This window comes from Rhipicephalus sanguineus, chromosome 11, assembly GCF_013339695.2.
Source record: "Rhipicephalus sanguineus isolate Rsan-2018 chromosome 11, BIME_Rsan_1.4, whole genome shotgun sequence".
Taxonomy (NCBI): domain Eukaryota; kingdom Metazoa; phylum Arthropoda; class Arachnida; order Ixodida; family Ixodidae; genus Rhipicephalus; species Rhipicephalus sanguineus.
Genome location: NC_051186.1, coordinates 41,631,675 through 41,646,198, shown reverse-complemented (window position 1 = coordinate 41,646,198; position 14,524 = coordinate 41,631,675). Strand labels below are relative to the sequence as shown.

Genomic DNA, 14,524 nt, shown 5'->3' with positions numbered 1-14,524 from the left:
GACAACCCATGAAGACGTTCGGGTGTTCGGGTACAGTCCCTAGAATATATATTCTAGTGACCGCAGTTCGGGGGTTTCTGGAGGATAGAATGAAGTAATCGGAAGAAGGGACTTCGCATTCGCAGCCCGTCTTGTGTATGACTGCGCTCACCTGCTAGGTGAGGGGTGCGACCGTCCAAAGTCTCTCAGCGCGCGCGTGCCGGTGAGCTGGCTCGGGCGGGACGGGGAGAGCAAAATATGCAAGTAAATATTTTTTTTAGTAAAGCTGGTTAAATATTAGGGGTGTGCAAATTATTTGGGTAAATACGGTATATCTATCTACATATGTGTATGTACCATTGATTCATCTGTTTATCTGTTTACAGATATCTACCTATTGTATATATATGAATTCATTAACTATCCTCCACAATTCTACCGTATAAACGCGTGTAAGGGCCGCACTTTTTTTTCAAGAAATGAGGGCCAATTTTCAGGGTGTGGCCCATACACGCGACATTTTTTTTTTTTTTTAAGTAAAAACGCACCAGTTAGCGAACGAAAAGCGTTTATTGCAGTATACGACATTTCTTGCGACATACGTGCTCAATCGTCGTCACTCGGCGAGTCCTCAGACTTGGAGTCCGAGATGAGATGGTGTGCTGCGAAGCGTCGACACCCCACATGCAGTCATCTTCCGTACCATCCAAGCTGTTAGATATCCCGGCGACTTTAAAACTTCGGGGCACAATGTCCGTCGACACCGAGCTCCACGCAGATGGGATCCACCCAAGTACAGTCGCCAAGGCTAGTCCCTTCACACGCAGCATGTCCGTTGCGAGTGCAAGACCATCATTCCGCACTTCAGTCACATAGCGGAGCAAGTCTTCTTACAAATCGGGAAACTTGCACTGCTCTCCTCGGAAAGCGCGCTTAGTGCTGTTGGTGTTTCGCAAGGCTTCTTTTTGAGCACACCAACGTCGAACACACTTCTCGTCAACGTCGAATTTTCTGCCGGCGGCACGTTTCCCATGCTCGAGAGCATACTCGATCACCTTCAACTTATAGCCAGCAGTGTAGCTATTCAGGTACTTGCCCATCTTGCCAAAACGTGAACGCCGAGTAGAAAACAAGCTAGCACGAAGGTCATCGAACAGTGCAGAAAACTACAGCAGACGGCTGGCTGAACTGCAAAAACCGAACAACGCGAATGACGCGAACGCCATGCCAAAGTTGGTGATGCTAATGCCGATATGGATAGCGCCGATAGCGCGTTTGTATAGAGATGTGAGAAGCTAAAGATAAAATCCTGCTTTAACCTTTAGTTGGCCGGTCTATGAATACTAATAAAAAGTTAAAATTTTTAGCCCACTTCACGAACATCTTAACACGAATAAAATTCAAAAATATATATCTATATACTCTGGTGAAGATGATGATCGTTGCGTTTCCTTGCGCCATCTATCGACTACGCCTAGAAGCTCACGCGCGCGCGCATTTTGAATACGTATTGGTTGAGGAAAGTGTGGGTGCGGCTCTTACGCGGATATTTTTTTTTAGAATATGCACTTCAAAAAAACGGGGTGCGGCTCTTACACGGGTGCGGCCCTTACACGTGTTTATACGGTAATTTAAGGAAGCTGAGAATTTATGAAAGAAAGGCAGAAAGATCAGCCTGAATAATTTTTAAAAACTGGAATACGACATATGTGGTACTGTATCTTGTATGCGCAGGCGTCATCACCTGCGGGAGCCCCTGCAGCTGAAGTGACAGATCCTGCCGTCACGTATCAGGTTCGTAGAACTCTTCTCCATGGACAAAGAGCTTTGATGGCAGTTAAGACCCCACATTCATGGACTTAGTCGCAAAAGGTAACCGTCATACCTGGATACACCCGCCACGGTGGTCTAGTGGTGGTTATGGTGCTCAACTGCTCACCCAAAGGTCGTGGTATTGAATCCCGGCCACGGCAGCCGCGTTTTTGATGGAGGCAAAAATGCTTGGGGCCAATGTACTTAGATTTAGGTGCACATTAAAGAACACCAAGTGGTTGAAATTTCTGGAGCCTTCCACTACGGCATCCCTCATAATCATATAATGGTTTTGGGACGTTAAATCCCAACAATTATATTATATTATTATTATCAGACCTGGATATAATGAACACGAAAAAGATAGCAAGATGGTTAATTCAGAAAGTGCGTGAAGAACAAGGACAAAAAGAGCTACAAACACAACTGTGTTTGTCCTTGTCCTTCAATCTGTTTCTGGATTAACTACGGACAACCCACTAGCAGAAGCTACCCTTGTATAGCAAGACAGTTCAACATATTGACAATTCAAAATGTAGAATCTGCACATCTGAAGCTTATCTACACTTTTCATGTCTTTGTCGGTCTTGGAAATAGTGAAAACAGTGGGAGCTTGCGGATTTGTTTCTCCGAAGCCATGTCAAAAACGTAATCACTCATTATCTTTTTTCATCCCAGCCTTTTTGTGGAACGTGTGTATTGAATTCCGAGGGCTTATGCCTTTTTGAAGCAGCATGACGGTCGCCTTTCCTACAATGAACAGCTGCAGACAATATGCTTCGCTGCTTGTTGCTCAGTTTTCTCCACTCTCAGTGTTATTCACCACATTACAAAGCCATGTTGCAGCGAAGCTTACCAAAGCAAGCTTGCCATTGTGGAGCGCAAATAAAATTGCCTGCTATGCGACCCGTTCATGTTTTTAGACTCTCACTTTACAGGAACCTGCAATTTGCAATTATACAGGAATATTTTTTTGAAAATAGCAAATCATCTTCACTTTCTTACGAAAGAAATGGATTGTTTGTTTCCCGCAGTTAAACTGTGCGTCTTTTGGTATCAAGTGCCGTGCATCAAGACTGGCAGTGCTGGACTTCACGTGATTAAAGTGTCGCGAATTTCCACTTCATTCGCAGAACCAGCTCCAACAGCTACGGGACATGGGCATCGCCAACGACGCGACATGTCTGCAAGCGCTGGTCGCCACGGGTGGCGACGTCCAGGCCGCCCTGGAGCTGCTCTTCTCGGACTTCGGCGATAACGACCCAGCCAACATGCCCACATAACTCCTTCCCCGCGATCGGCAGCCCAGGCACGTGCCGGTAAACCCTTCTTTGTGGTGCCCCATCAACTCGTCAATGTCGTCCAGTAAAAGAAACGATCGGCAGCGCGACGGCGAGACGTTCCGCCGTGGAGCCGCCGCTCGAAAACACAGAAAAACGCGCGCGATACCGTATCGTTCTGCAGCTACGCGCAGATCTCGGGAGATGGTCTCAGTAAACGCAAAAGCCTTTACTGCCTCCTTGTTCGCTGCTTCGACATTGTTGCCACTTCTCCCTGCCCCTTTCTCGACCAGTAACGCTGTTAACAGTGTGGGATATCCTGCATGTCGGGAGCTTTATGTAACAATGTGACGCGAAGCTTTTCTGATCAGTGTGAAAGCATTTGCAACAAAGACTCGTCACGTGCAAGTTTGATCTCTCAAAGGCATCGCAGTAGCGTTAGCCGAGAGCTTTGTAAAAAAAACGAGAATGGCAAGGGGAAAAACAAATTAAAAGAAGCTTATACCCCTGTCACATGGTACATATAATGTCATTCGCAGTGATTGTCATTTGGTGTTAATGCCATTTTTGTTGCTGCTGCTACACGGTCATAGCAAATGACATGCATAGCTAATGGAATTCACCTGCTGAACGCGTTTTCTCTGAACTTTCGCAAGAGCGACGTGTAATCTCGATGACAGGTGCTCAACAAAAAACTACAAAATCGGCAAGTTACAGCAAACTGTAATCAAGGTTAAGGTTTTTATTAACGACTATTGTTAAATTTTTTATAGCTTTTTAACATACAGTGCTGTAGTTGGAGCAAAATGTGGAAATATTATATTCTTTTCCCCAGACTCCGACATGATGCAAGTGCCTCCTTTTGGCCACATTTACAAACACTCGTCTGTTCTTTCTTCTTTTTCAATTCCTCCCATGTCGTTTCGGTGAAGTAGTGCCGCAGTAGCAAGGTTGGAATTTCACATGTGATATCTATCCAGGAGGCTATGAAGCAAACTCTGCAGTTTCATCAGCGCATAATAATAGGAAGCTAAAAGCGCACTGCATTGATGACAAACATCGACAACACTTGTGAATGCCATTTTGTATACCCACACAAATCAGGAATGCAAGACACCAATGACATTAAAAATGAATGTCATTTACTGCAAATGGCATTACTACATGTGCCATGTGATGGGAATATTACTCTAGGTAGCAATGACTGAAAAAAAAAAGGAGGAGAAATTATGTTTATGTATGCCTGAAACAGGACAGGCCCTGTTTGTGAAAGACAAAACAAACACTGGTTAACAATTTCTGTGCAGAATCCGTGACATAACATATTCTACTTATGCATTGCAGTAGCATACCATAGTCTATTTATCAGTTACGCAGCAGTGGTTCTAAAGGAAGGATGGATGATTCATTATTCTCGTTAGTGATAAGGAACAGTGGCCTTTGGCAGGATTACTGTTTGTTTTTTCCTGTGGCATTTAGTTTTGACAATGTTACTTGCTTGGCAATCTTATCTTGAAAATGGGTACTGGACATGCCATGAGGCAATGTTTCATTTTTCAGTGCGATTAACTATGACAGGTTGATGACTCAGCATGCCTTTGGCAGCATGGCATACTTGAATGATGTAATATTAGAGGATCCTTGAGATCCTGAAGCGTGTTTTAAGAGTCTGAAGCGTGTTTAAGTAGCAATTTACGGGCCCGGCTTGTCGTTCATCAATAGATCTCATGTGGCGTGATCACGCTCCCAATCAAGTGCTCAATACAGGCCTAAAACGAGGTTAGCAATGCTCAAAACCGGGTTAAAATAAAGGAACAAGGTCTAAAATAATATAGTTAACAGGAATAACCAAGAATTAATTGCAATAATTAACTTAAAATTGCTAAAAGTGCTTTGTAAACATGTGACTGACACCCGCGCCGTGCTAAAGAGGGTGCCACCGCCTCGCCAGGCTTGCGGCTACTCCTCCCGCTGGCACTTCTCTGGCGCCGGTGTTATGAACCCCTGCGAGAGATCATTGATAGACAAAGACTAACAACAGCATAACGGGAATCGCTGGGTGCCCGTGCTACGCACTTCCTCAGGTTTCACAGCAGTGGAGCTGCAGTTAGCACAGGATTTATAACTACACCAATTGCTACAGAAGAACGACATCGGTGCTGAATGTGAATGACCTTTATTTTTTATCTTTCCACTTTTGTTATTTTCTATTGTCTTATAGCCTGTGCATTTTGGCTGTGGTCAGTGCCTGTATCGTGAGCATTCGTTGCGAGATGGGGTTTTGTCGAATGCGTTGACATTGATTTTCGTGGTGACGCGCAAGCGCAAGCGATCGTTGACGTGTTTGTGGTATCAAGCGAGGGAAGTGCCTGCGAGTGGATGGGCAGAGAAGATGCAGAAGGTAGGAAGATATAAAAACAAAGTTGGATAATAAAATAGGTAGACTTTTGTGGCTGCTTATGTCCTCTATGTTGTTAAGTGTGTTTCCTTCTGCTAAAGGTAGTTGATGTAAGCTGCCACTTCTTGAGGTTGGGGGAGTGTGTTCATTTTGGTATACTTGCAGAAGAAGCATTGAGGTGGATGTACTACTGTAAATGTGCATTATCCTTCTTGCAGTTCTTCCTTCCATTTGGTTTACTGTTCTTTGTTTTTTGTTTTTCAAATACAATGAAGCTTGCAAAAGGCTACATTGTTTGTGCTTGAAAAACGAAAAGATGTACCCCAGTATACATTCTCGTTAGGCAATGCCGAAGCTTAATGCACAGTCTAACTAAAGGGATAGGTAACACTTCTAAGGAAAAACGAATATCGGAGTTTGGAATCTGCCGGATGTCGGATTAGGTGACAACAAAATCTCGGTTGATGATCACAATGTCTGCGTGCGGGTTTCTGTGCGTGAAAAATTTTGCTGGTGCAACATAGTGCTGTATCAACAATTTCTGAGGTCATGCTTTGCCAGTTACTGTTGCACCATGCAAGTTGGGGAGGGCAGCACAGGGTAGAACACTCCTACAAGTGTCACTGATGCTGCAGGTTTTGTTGTCATCAGCATCATCCTTTTTTACAAGTTGCAGCAGTGCTGCCACCATTGCTGCAGTGTGAATAGCAGCTTGTTCTTGGCACTGAACAGTTGCTGCCGCCGTAATATGCCCGCGGGAAGAAAATGTATAATTTAGCGCCAGGCAGTGTTGTGTTGCCAACGATGGCCGCATTTATGTTGTGTTGGTCTTGGCGAGAGACCATGCTGCACTGCCTCCTATTCAAGAAGCAGTGCAACAGTGGCATGATGTTCATATCAGCACCTCGCAAGCACAAGTTATGTGTGCATGTGGAATGAGTTCACTGCTGGTTCGCATGTTAAAGCGTGTGTGACACTGATCTTACTATACCAAGATAGAGAGACTTGTGTCTCTCAGTACTTGTGTTATCTGTGCTTGCATGGGGCTGTATGCTAGTCTGTGTGCCCTTTTTTTTTTTAGTTCTGTAGTGTTTACTGTTTTCCCAAAGGCTTTTGTCTTCTGATATCTAATGGTTGGAAATAGTGTAGAGCAAGCTTGCTTCGCTGACCAAAGAGTCACTTTTTTATGTAGTATGTGTTTAGTTGTGTTAACTATTTCACGTATGGGCCATGTTGTAAGGTACCTAAGGCATTTGAGGCATTGGTCATTCATTTCTGCATTTTGCTTTTTTCTTCTTTTTTTTTTCTCGTACAAGTTCACTGTCATTCTTTTATTTTCGCATCAGATAGCACTTTTGCTTGTTGCATCGTGTGTCTGCAGAGACCAGGGGAACGGTAGTTCACACGCCATTTTTCGTTTCTGTGGCAACAAATTTCACACACTGTACACAGATTGGCCGGGGCAACTCGTGTCTACTTCATACAGACGAATAGTGTGGGTCTGTAGACAACGCCTGTCAAGATGAAGTTAAGGTGTACTAATTTATGTAACTTGTTGCACTTTAGTTTTCAATGTCTGGGGTGGAACGTCTTCATTGCAGTCATTGCAGTCATTTTCCTTTCAGATATGTACATAACTTTATAAGGTCTGTCGCTTTGACAAAGGGAGCTGCAATTCAGTTCTTTTCCAGCAATTCAGTCCTTCTACTTGATTTTCCACCCGCTTTAGTTTATCGCATCACTAAAAACAAGACTAAGTTGTAGACACGAGAGTAAAATTTTGCAGCTCTGCGGCCGATTAAGTCACCGCTTTTCGTACCAGAAGTGCTCAAATGCAGCTAACTGCAGTCTGTTCCACAAGGCGTAGTTTCGTCTCGTGCGAGATGTATGCGGCTTTAAAGTGAAAGGAAGCTTTAGATATCGCATCACCATGATTAATTTTGGTCGTGGCTTCGTGAAGGGTGTGTTGATCTTGCCTTTATTCTAAAACGTACTCAAGATCGCGTGTCTTCAAGAAGGTGACTGAGGCCTTGTTCTCATAGCCGCAGTACTTTGGGAATCACAGATTTGGGAAGAAGTCTGGAACACTGTGTATCATTTAGTGGGCATTGACTGAGTTGCAGTCTTAGGATTAATGACGGTCACTTGACTAACCATACGCACAGTCAAACATTAGGTTTGTTTGTTGTACTGGTGTAGCAGCATCAAGGACTTTTGTTGTTGTCATAAGCCGGCTCTCTTTCTTAAGCACATAAACTGAAAAGTAATGTACATGTCTGGTAGATGTGTTGAAGGTAGGAAAGTTACGTAACAATAATTTTTGGTTCAGCGTTGTTCCTACTGTTGCTTATAAGAAGTGGCGTGAATTCTAAAGCTCATGTGGGTGTGAGAAGGATGACGATTGCAAGCTATCGCAACACCCAACTTTGATATATTCTTTGGAAAAAAAGCCCTTTGCCTGTGTAGATTGATCGATACTGTAGAAACAACCATACTGTCTGTGCTACATGTCTGGCTTTTTGTATACAGCCCCAGATAACTTACAAAACTGTGTTTAGACTCGTTATTTTTTAGGATTTGTTAGGAATCGCTTGGACACTTTGCCAAATGTTAATCGGGAAAATATCAAGCATTTGGAAGAGATAAACGCGACTGCATGAGCATGTAATGTGTATTGTAAGTTACGTAGAGGATCGACACGTGTGTTGTTCAAAAGGCAGTGGACTGGATTCATGTGCTTTGTAAAACATTTATAAAAAATTTATTGGACCAGATGACATTTACTTAGTGCAACACGATGTTCCATTTGGCATGCTAACACTGATGAATGGCAAATATTAAGTACGCAAAAAAAGCGGTGGGCAGAAGCAAAGAATTCAGTCAAGCATTGTAGATACAATGAAATGTAGCAAATTTTTGCGATGTGCGCCTGAGGATGCAATACTTGCTGGCTTTGATTTCTAGGCAATGTGTGTTTAGACTCGTAAGTGCTTGTTGCCTGTTGTATTTTCATCTCCACATAGTTATCGCTAGAGAACATGCTTTGTGACTTTTAACATAAACTGAGAAGAAATAGCTAAATAAGAAACATCTTGGGAAATAACGTTTCAACACGGGAACTGTATGTCCAAACGTTGGCTCCATCGGTAATCATAGCTTGACAATTTCTCATCTCTTCAAGCCTTAAATTTCTGTCCCACCCTGAACTACTTTGAATATCACGTGCGCTCTGTTTCTGATCCATTTTCGGCACCTCGTCACTTGATGTATATGCATGCTTGTTTTGCGTCACATATGAACCATTCTTTAAGTGTGACCAATATGGCTGCGATATCGGCGTGGGCGTCATCCGACATTTGAAATTTATTTGCCAACGCTTCAGAGTTATTCGGCTAAGCAGCTAAAGAACATGCTTCTTTCTGGTAGACTGATTATATTTTTTGTTCACCTGATCCATTTTTCGGTACTTCGTCACTTGATGTATATGCATGCTTCTTTTGCGTCACATATGAACCATTCTTTAAAGGGACACTAAAGGCAAATATTAAGTCGACGTTGATTGTTGAAATAGCGGTCCAGAAACCTCGTAGTGCTGCTTTTGTGCCAAGGAAGTGCTTATTTTGAAATAAAATGACGTTTTTAGTGGTCCGCATCGCGTTAGCGCGCTTCAAATCTCCCGCCTGAAAATATGACTTTCATACGTCACTGCTGCCGTGCCCAACGTTGCCCGCTTTTACTGCACGGCCGCCGACACTAGTAGCAGCCGAGCGGAAGTAGCGGGACCCACAGTAGCAACAACGGTGCTGCGGCAAAGACTTGCTCGGATAGGCACATTCAAAGCCTTCACCAAGTTGCGGTTGGTCTCGTAATCCTCAGTACGAAAGTGCAGCGAGCACACACGCAGAGGTTTTGACTGTTTAGCACACTGGCACAATGGCATCACACTAAGCCACTTCGAGCGTAAGGGTTCATTATGCGGCACCCAGTGAAAAGACACACCGGTTTCCTTGCTGCAGCACTGGCGTTGTGCACCATTCGGGCATCCGGCAATATCACAAGCATGCGGCATTTTGTCGAACTTTCTGTCAGAGCGACTTTCACGAGCGCGCAAAACACGCACGGCAGTACGCGATCCCGAAACTACCACTGAGACGGGCGAGGCGAAGTTCGGCGAAAACGGAACCTTTGAACCACGCGCGCCGTTCCCCATGGCAACGCCACGGAGGTTTTGTTTTTCCATGAATCAAGCGGAAACGAACAAACAGCATTTTATTACGTCTTTTGATGCTCGGAATGTTCTTTTTTTACTGCTGCTAGTTTGATTACTAGTGATTTATTGTAGGCCGACTTCCATACGTCATCGGGATCACTTCGAAAATGTCCCACTCGTGGCGCTCATCATGTGATACATTTAGCTTAATTTCTCGGTAAGTAGCGCACTGCTGTTGATAATATTGCCGTTTTAGAAGTTGTCATACATTGGGCTTTCACTCTGACATAAATTATTTGCCTTTAGTGTCCCTTTAAGTGTGACCAATATGGCTGCGATATCGGCGTAGGCATCATCCGACATTTGAAATTTATTTGCTGATGCTTCAGAGTTATTGGGCTAAGCAGCTAAAGAAGGTGCTTCTTTCTGGTAGACTGATTATATTTTTTGTTCACCCCAGTCTTGTCTCGGCAGCAAGAGGAGCTTTGTTTTGAAAGTTTTACATTACTAAAAGCAGTGCTGCTCACCTAATTTTCATACAATTGCTGCTTTCTTAGATAATAACTTGTCTAATCACAGCCTTTGCCATTTTCTAGCAAATGGCTAGAAGAAGGTTCTAGGAAGCAGTGTAAAGGTAGTAGAGTAATTGCATGCATACCTTGCTTGCCTACATAGAATGTGTTTGTGGGAATATAAAACATCCTCTATAATTAGGTCTGTGTGGATAGTATTCTGGCCAGTTCATTAGGGGAAAATATAGCACCCTGTAGATTTCGTAGACAAGCAAAAGACTGAGTAACACTTAGACAGAAAATATCTCTGCTGACGTGCTTAATCATTTTTATGAGATTAAATTTTGTCTTATGCGCTACCAAAGCGTACTTTTCATTGTACCTCTGGTTCAATGTTTTTGTTCTACCGTACTGCCATTGAAAGTCATCATTTTAACAGGTTGTTCCTGCCATTGGCTGCATATCACTAATTTATCACCAAGATGAACACTGAAGCACAGATGAACCAAATGTTGAGAAACGTATTAAAATATACCTAGAGTAGCTACGACTTTTTCACACAAATCTTTTCTTCTGAGAAGAAATGTGATTTATATGGCCTTCACAGTGATGCGCGAGACAGTTATTGTCGTGATTTCTGTGCACATCAGTTGAACGCATCGATGCAACGATGTTAATCAAGTGTTTGTGTCATACAGCTTCTGTCACTTGTCGACACTAGCCCCTTTCCGCTGTGGCGGAACGCTTGTATAGCACTCACAGACAACAATACTAATTATGGGTGCCGTTAGGGTTGAGGGTTGCAGCTTATCGTAGACCAAGTCGTCTGCGAACATCTTCAGGAGCACTCGATGCCACCGTGACTGATGTGTGTATCGGTAGTTGACTCTTCACTTGACCTGCGCAAAATGTGCACTAGTGTGACATTTCCTCCTCACTTGTGACACAAGTGATGCTTCTGAGGAAATATTGCTAAATTTTGCAATATTTCCTTGAATTTTATCACCGATGCTTATGTAGATGTTATCCTAACAGAAACAAAACAATCATTCTATTCCTGTTCTTTTCCTATTCGTGTTTTGTCATGTACCCTAAGCGATGCTTCACTTATGATGTCTTTAGGACAAGCCATTCAGTGTATCGGACAATAAGGAATATAAAAAGACTGTGAAAAAAAAAATGCCGATTTTGGATGTTTACATTTCCCTCGTTGCATTAGAACTATTGAGACCTCTTTACTGTGACAATGTGCCCTTGCAGTTATGTATTAAACATTCAGTATTGACAGCCACAAACTTTTATCAAAAGCTACTCATCTGTGCCACAGAAATATGTAATATAATGTGGATATTGCACAAAATCAAGTTAGTGTAGTAAGTTAATAAAGCTTTATTGTTCTGCACTTCAATAGCTTAAATTCAGCCATCACCACAGTGCAGTTGGGATTTTAAAATTTTCTCTCCGTAATTCATGTTCCATTGATTCTTTCAGCCAGTTGGGCCGCATGCACTGTGGGCAATTTTTTAGAGGCAGCTACTTCCAGGAGACTAGAGAAACGTGCTGTTGCGTTTTTTTATTCACGTGTCATCATGTGACTAGCGTCACTTTGGCAGCTTTGATGCATAACGAATGCATCTTTTCAGGCAAGGAAATGGATGTATTTTGCATAAATACTTATTTAATCGGAAGCTAGCAAATTTATATGCTTGAGGCAAGCTAGCTGATTGCACAGTAATTGATGTTTTTGATCAAGGCCTGTTATGGCACTGACCAGCCAACAAAATGCAAAGAAAACTTACGACATGGACATTTCTTCTAGAATTATGAAGTTTAGTGGTAGCCGTTTGTCTGCTGGAAGTCGATAGTCGGCATATTGTAGTTCAGGCAGGACTTGCTACGTATGACAAGTCTGCAGACAGCTGGGCCGTGCAAAGCATAGCAGTTTAAAGCACACGTGTGTCACAACTATGGTACCTATTTGACAAAGGCAAGTTTAACACTATTAGAAGACTAGCATCTTAAGACTGTTAATGCCACTACGGCTAAGGCTGCTGCTGTGTGCATACCTTCAGTGATGATAAACATTGCGTGGTAAACTGCAGTGAGTGCACTATTTTGTTCGTATTCGACAGCCGATTGAGTTGAGAGTGCGTGATCACACAAATTGCTTTAAGTGTTCAATCTCATTGACCATATCTGTGTGGCAGTGCACAAAAGGCATTAAAACTTAAGGCGTCAAGCAGAATTTTCATGTGGAACACATATAAGGTAATGTGAATGCCTAAAGTGACGTAGGCGTAGGTGACTGTAGATGTGATAAAGTACCAAAAAAGAAAAAAAGAAATGTATTCCTCCATGTTCAGTATGTGCTCTTGCGTGTTTGTGCTGTTTGATCGTGTGATTCTGCACAGGAATGCCAGAATTCTGAGAACATCTATAGCTACTTAATATTTTGTGCCGATGTAGTTTTCCCGCGAAATTGAGTGTTGTATTTTCGAAAGCGTGTCGTGTTGCAACTTGTACAGAATTGTTTGCATGCTCAACAGACCCTCGTCGTGAGTATTGTGTCTCAGAAAAAAAAAGAAATTGAATTTTTGGTGTGTTTATGTACAAATGCCGAACGTGGTCGCCTTACTCATGTGCGACACACGTTGTGGTTACTTTGCCGCGTGGTCTGTTGACAGGTCCACCACATTTTGGACGTGGTCCGTTGACTTGGTCTCATTGTCCGTACAATTGAAAGTTGTGCCGCTAATCAACTTTGAAGGTGGTGAAGTGCTATTTTTATGCGTATGTTTCCCATGTTGTAATGTTGAAGTTAAGAAAAAGAAAGAAAATGTGTACAAATTTTCACCTAGCACACTTGTCGTCGTATGGTAACTTAATTTTAAACTTGTCTTTTTGTGACTGGGAGCAGATTTCAAAGAAACGTTTCCCGCAGATGTGTGGCAATGGAAAGTAATCCTCAGTGACTGCTGAATAGGGAGAGTAAGTCTTCTATTCACGACCAGTAACATGTGACATTTAAAAGTACAATTTATTTGGAGAAACCACATTCTTCACTGAGTCGAGCTAACGCATGAGGCAGAGTGGCTCAAAGAGGTAACGTCCACGGTTGTCTTTGATGAAACAGGCGTGTTATTGCTTTGAATTAGTTTGCAGGACCTGAGGAATTGGTTGATAGCTGTCTGGTTCTAACATATGTGTTCTTTGTGGACAGCAATGCGTTTCCCATGGTGTTTAGTGCCTGCAAGACTTCCATGTTGTTTCAGTTCTGCCGTACTTCGATGTGTAAAGTGCAATATGCCGAGTGCTGCGCTGAAAGCGGAGGCGTGTACCAAAACCTTTCTGACACGCAAGCAGTGATTGTTGGTCTGCAGAGTTTAGCTTAAGGTGATTTTTGATGGTGGCCTTCATACAGTTTAAGGTTTGTGGACAGTAAGTTATCAAGTTTATATAAGTGTCCTTTTTCCCGAGAAAAAAAGTACTGCACCTCCGTTTGTATCAAAGCGCACATAAATATTAGCTTACCCGCATAGACGTGCGCAAGGCTCACCTTCAGAGGGGGCAAAGGTTCGTCGCAGCCCCCCCCCCCCCCCAATATTAAATCAGAGTATGGGGCATACTTAACGCCCCCCCCCCCCTCTAGTTAGGCGCTGTTGCAGATTGTCCGTGACTCTTATTACGGCAAAGTGTGCGGTAAAATTGATTAATCTAGTTCACCTGCAGGCTTCAGTTGTGTTTTACGCAACATTTAGCAGCACTTAAGTTCAGGCAACGCCACCATTTATGTGCATCCACGTACGAAGCAACTTGGCCATAGTGTACAGCCATGCCGTGTCACTAGGAACTCATCACCCATTTTTTTTTTTTTAATGGTGCAGCACATACTTGGAGAACAATTCACTTAGTTTCCCTTTTTCTTTCTTTCTTTCTGGACTTAAAAGTGTGTTGAGTGTTGGAAGATTGTACCAGAACGACGTTGGAAGGAAATGCACAGCACCATATTTTTGGATCCATGTTACTGTAGTCGTGTGAAGGTGCACCTGAATATGGAATAAACGTGAGGAAAAGGAACATGGTTGCCGTCTTTTGTTTGTAAACGCCACCAACATGGGTTTGTTAATGCGCAGGGGGTAGAAAAGCCCCTTGCATGAAATGGCTCACTGAAAGGCAGGCCCATAGCCAGGAATTTTTTGTGGGGGGGGGGGGGGCACCACTTGCTGAAAACCTTGACTATTTGAGAAAAACACCTATTTTCATTATTTATTTTTGGTAAAAACACCTACTTCACAAATTTCGAGGGGGGGGGGGCAGAGGGCGTCCCCCCCCC

At 43.1% G+C, this 14,524-nt stretch overlaps 1 protein-coding gene across 1 annotated transcript in view; it reads left to right on the top strand.

Annotated features, from left to right (window-relative positions):
* Window positions 1-14,268, top strand: part of LOC119374251 (ubiquitin-like protein 7) — a 29,237-nt gene extending 14,969 nt beyond the window's left edge. Inside the window, exons 8-10 of the mRNA XM_037644329.2 lie at window positions 1,714-1,773; window positions 2,925-8,852; window positions 10,069-14,268. Of these exons, the coding sequence (XP_037500257.1) occupies window positions 1,714-1,773; window positions 2,925-3,074 (210 nt within the window). The 3' untranslated portion in view covers window positions 3,075-8,852; window positions 10,069-14,268. The remainder of the gene's footprint in view (window positions 1-1,713; window positions 1,774-2,924; window positions 8,853-10,068) is intronic.
* The last annotated feature ends 256 nt before the right edge of the window (window positions 14,269-14,524 follow it).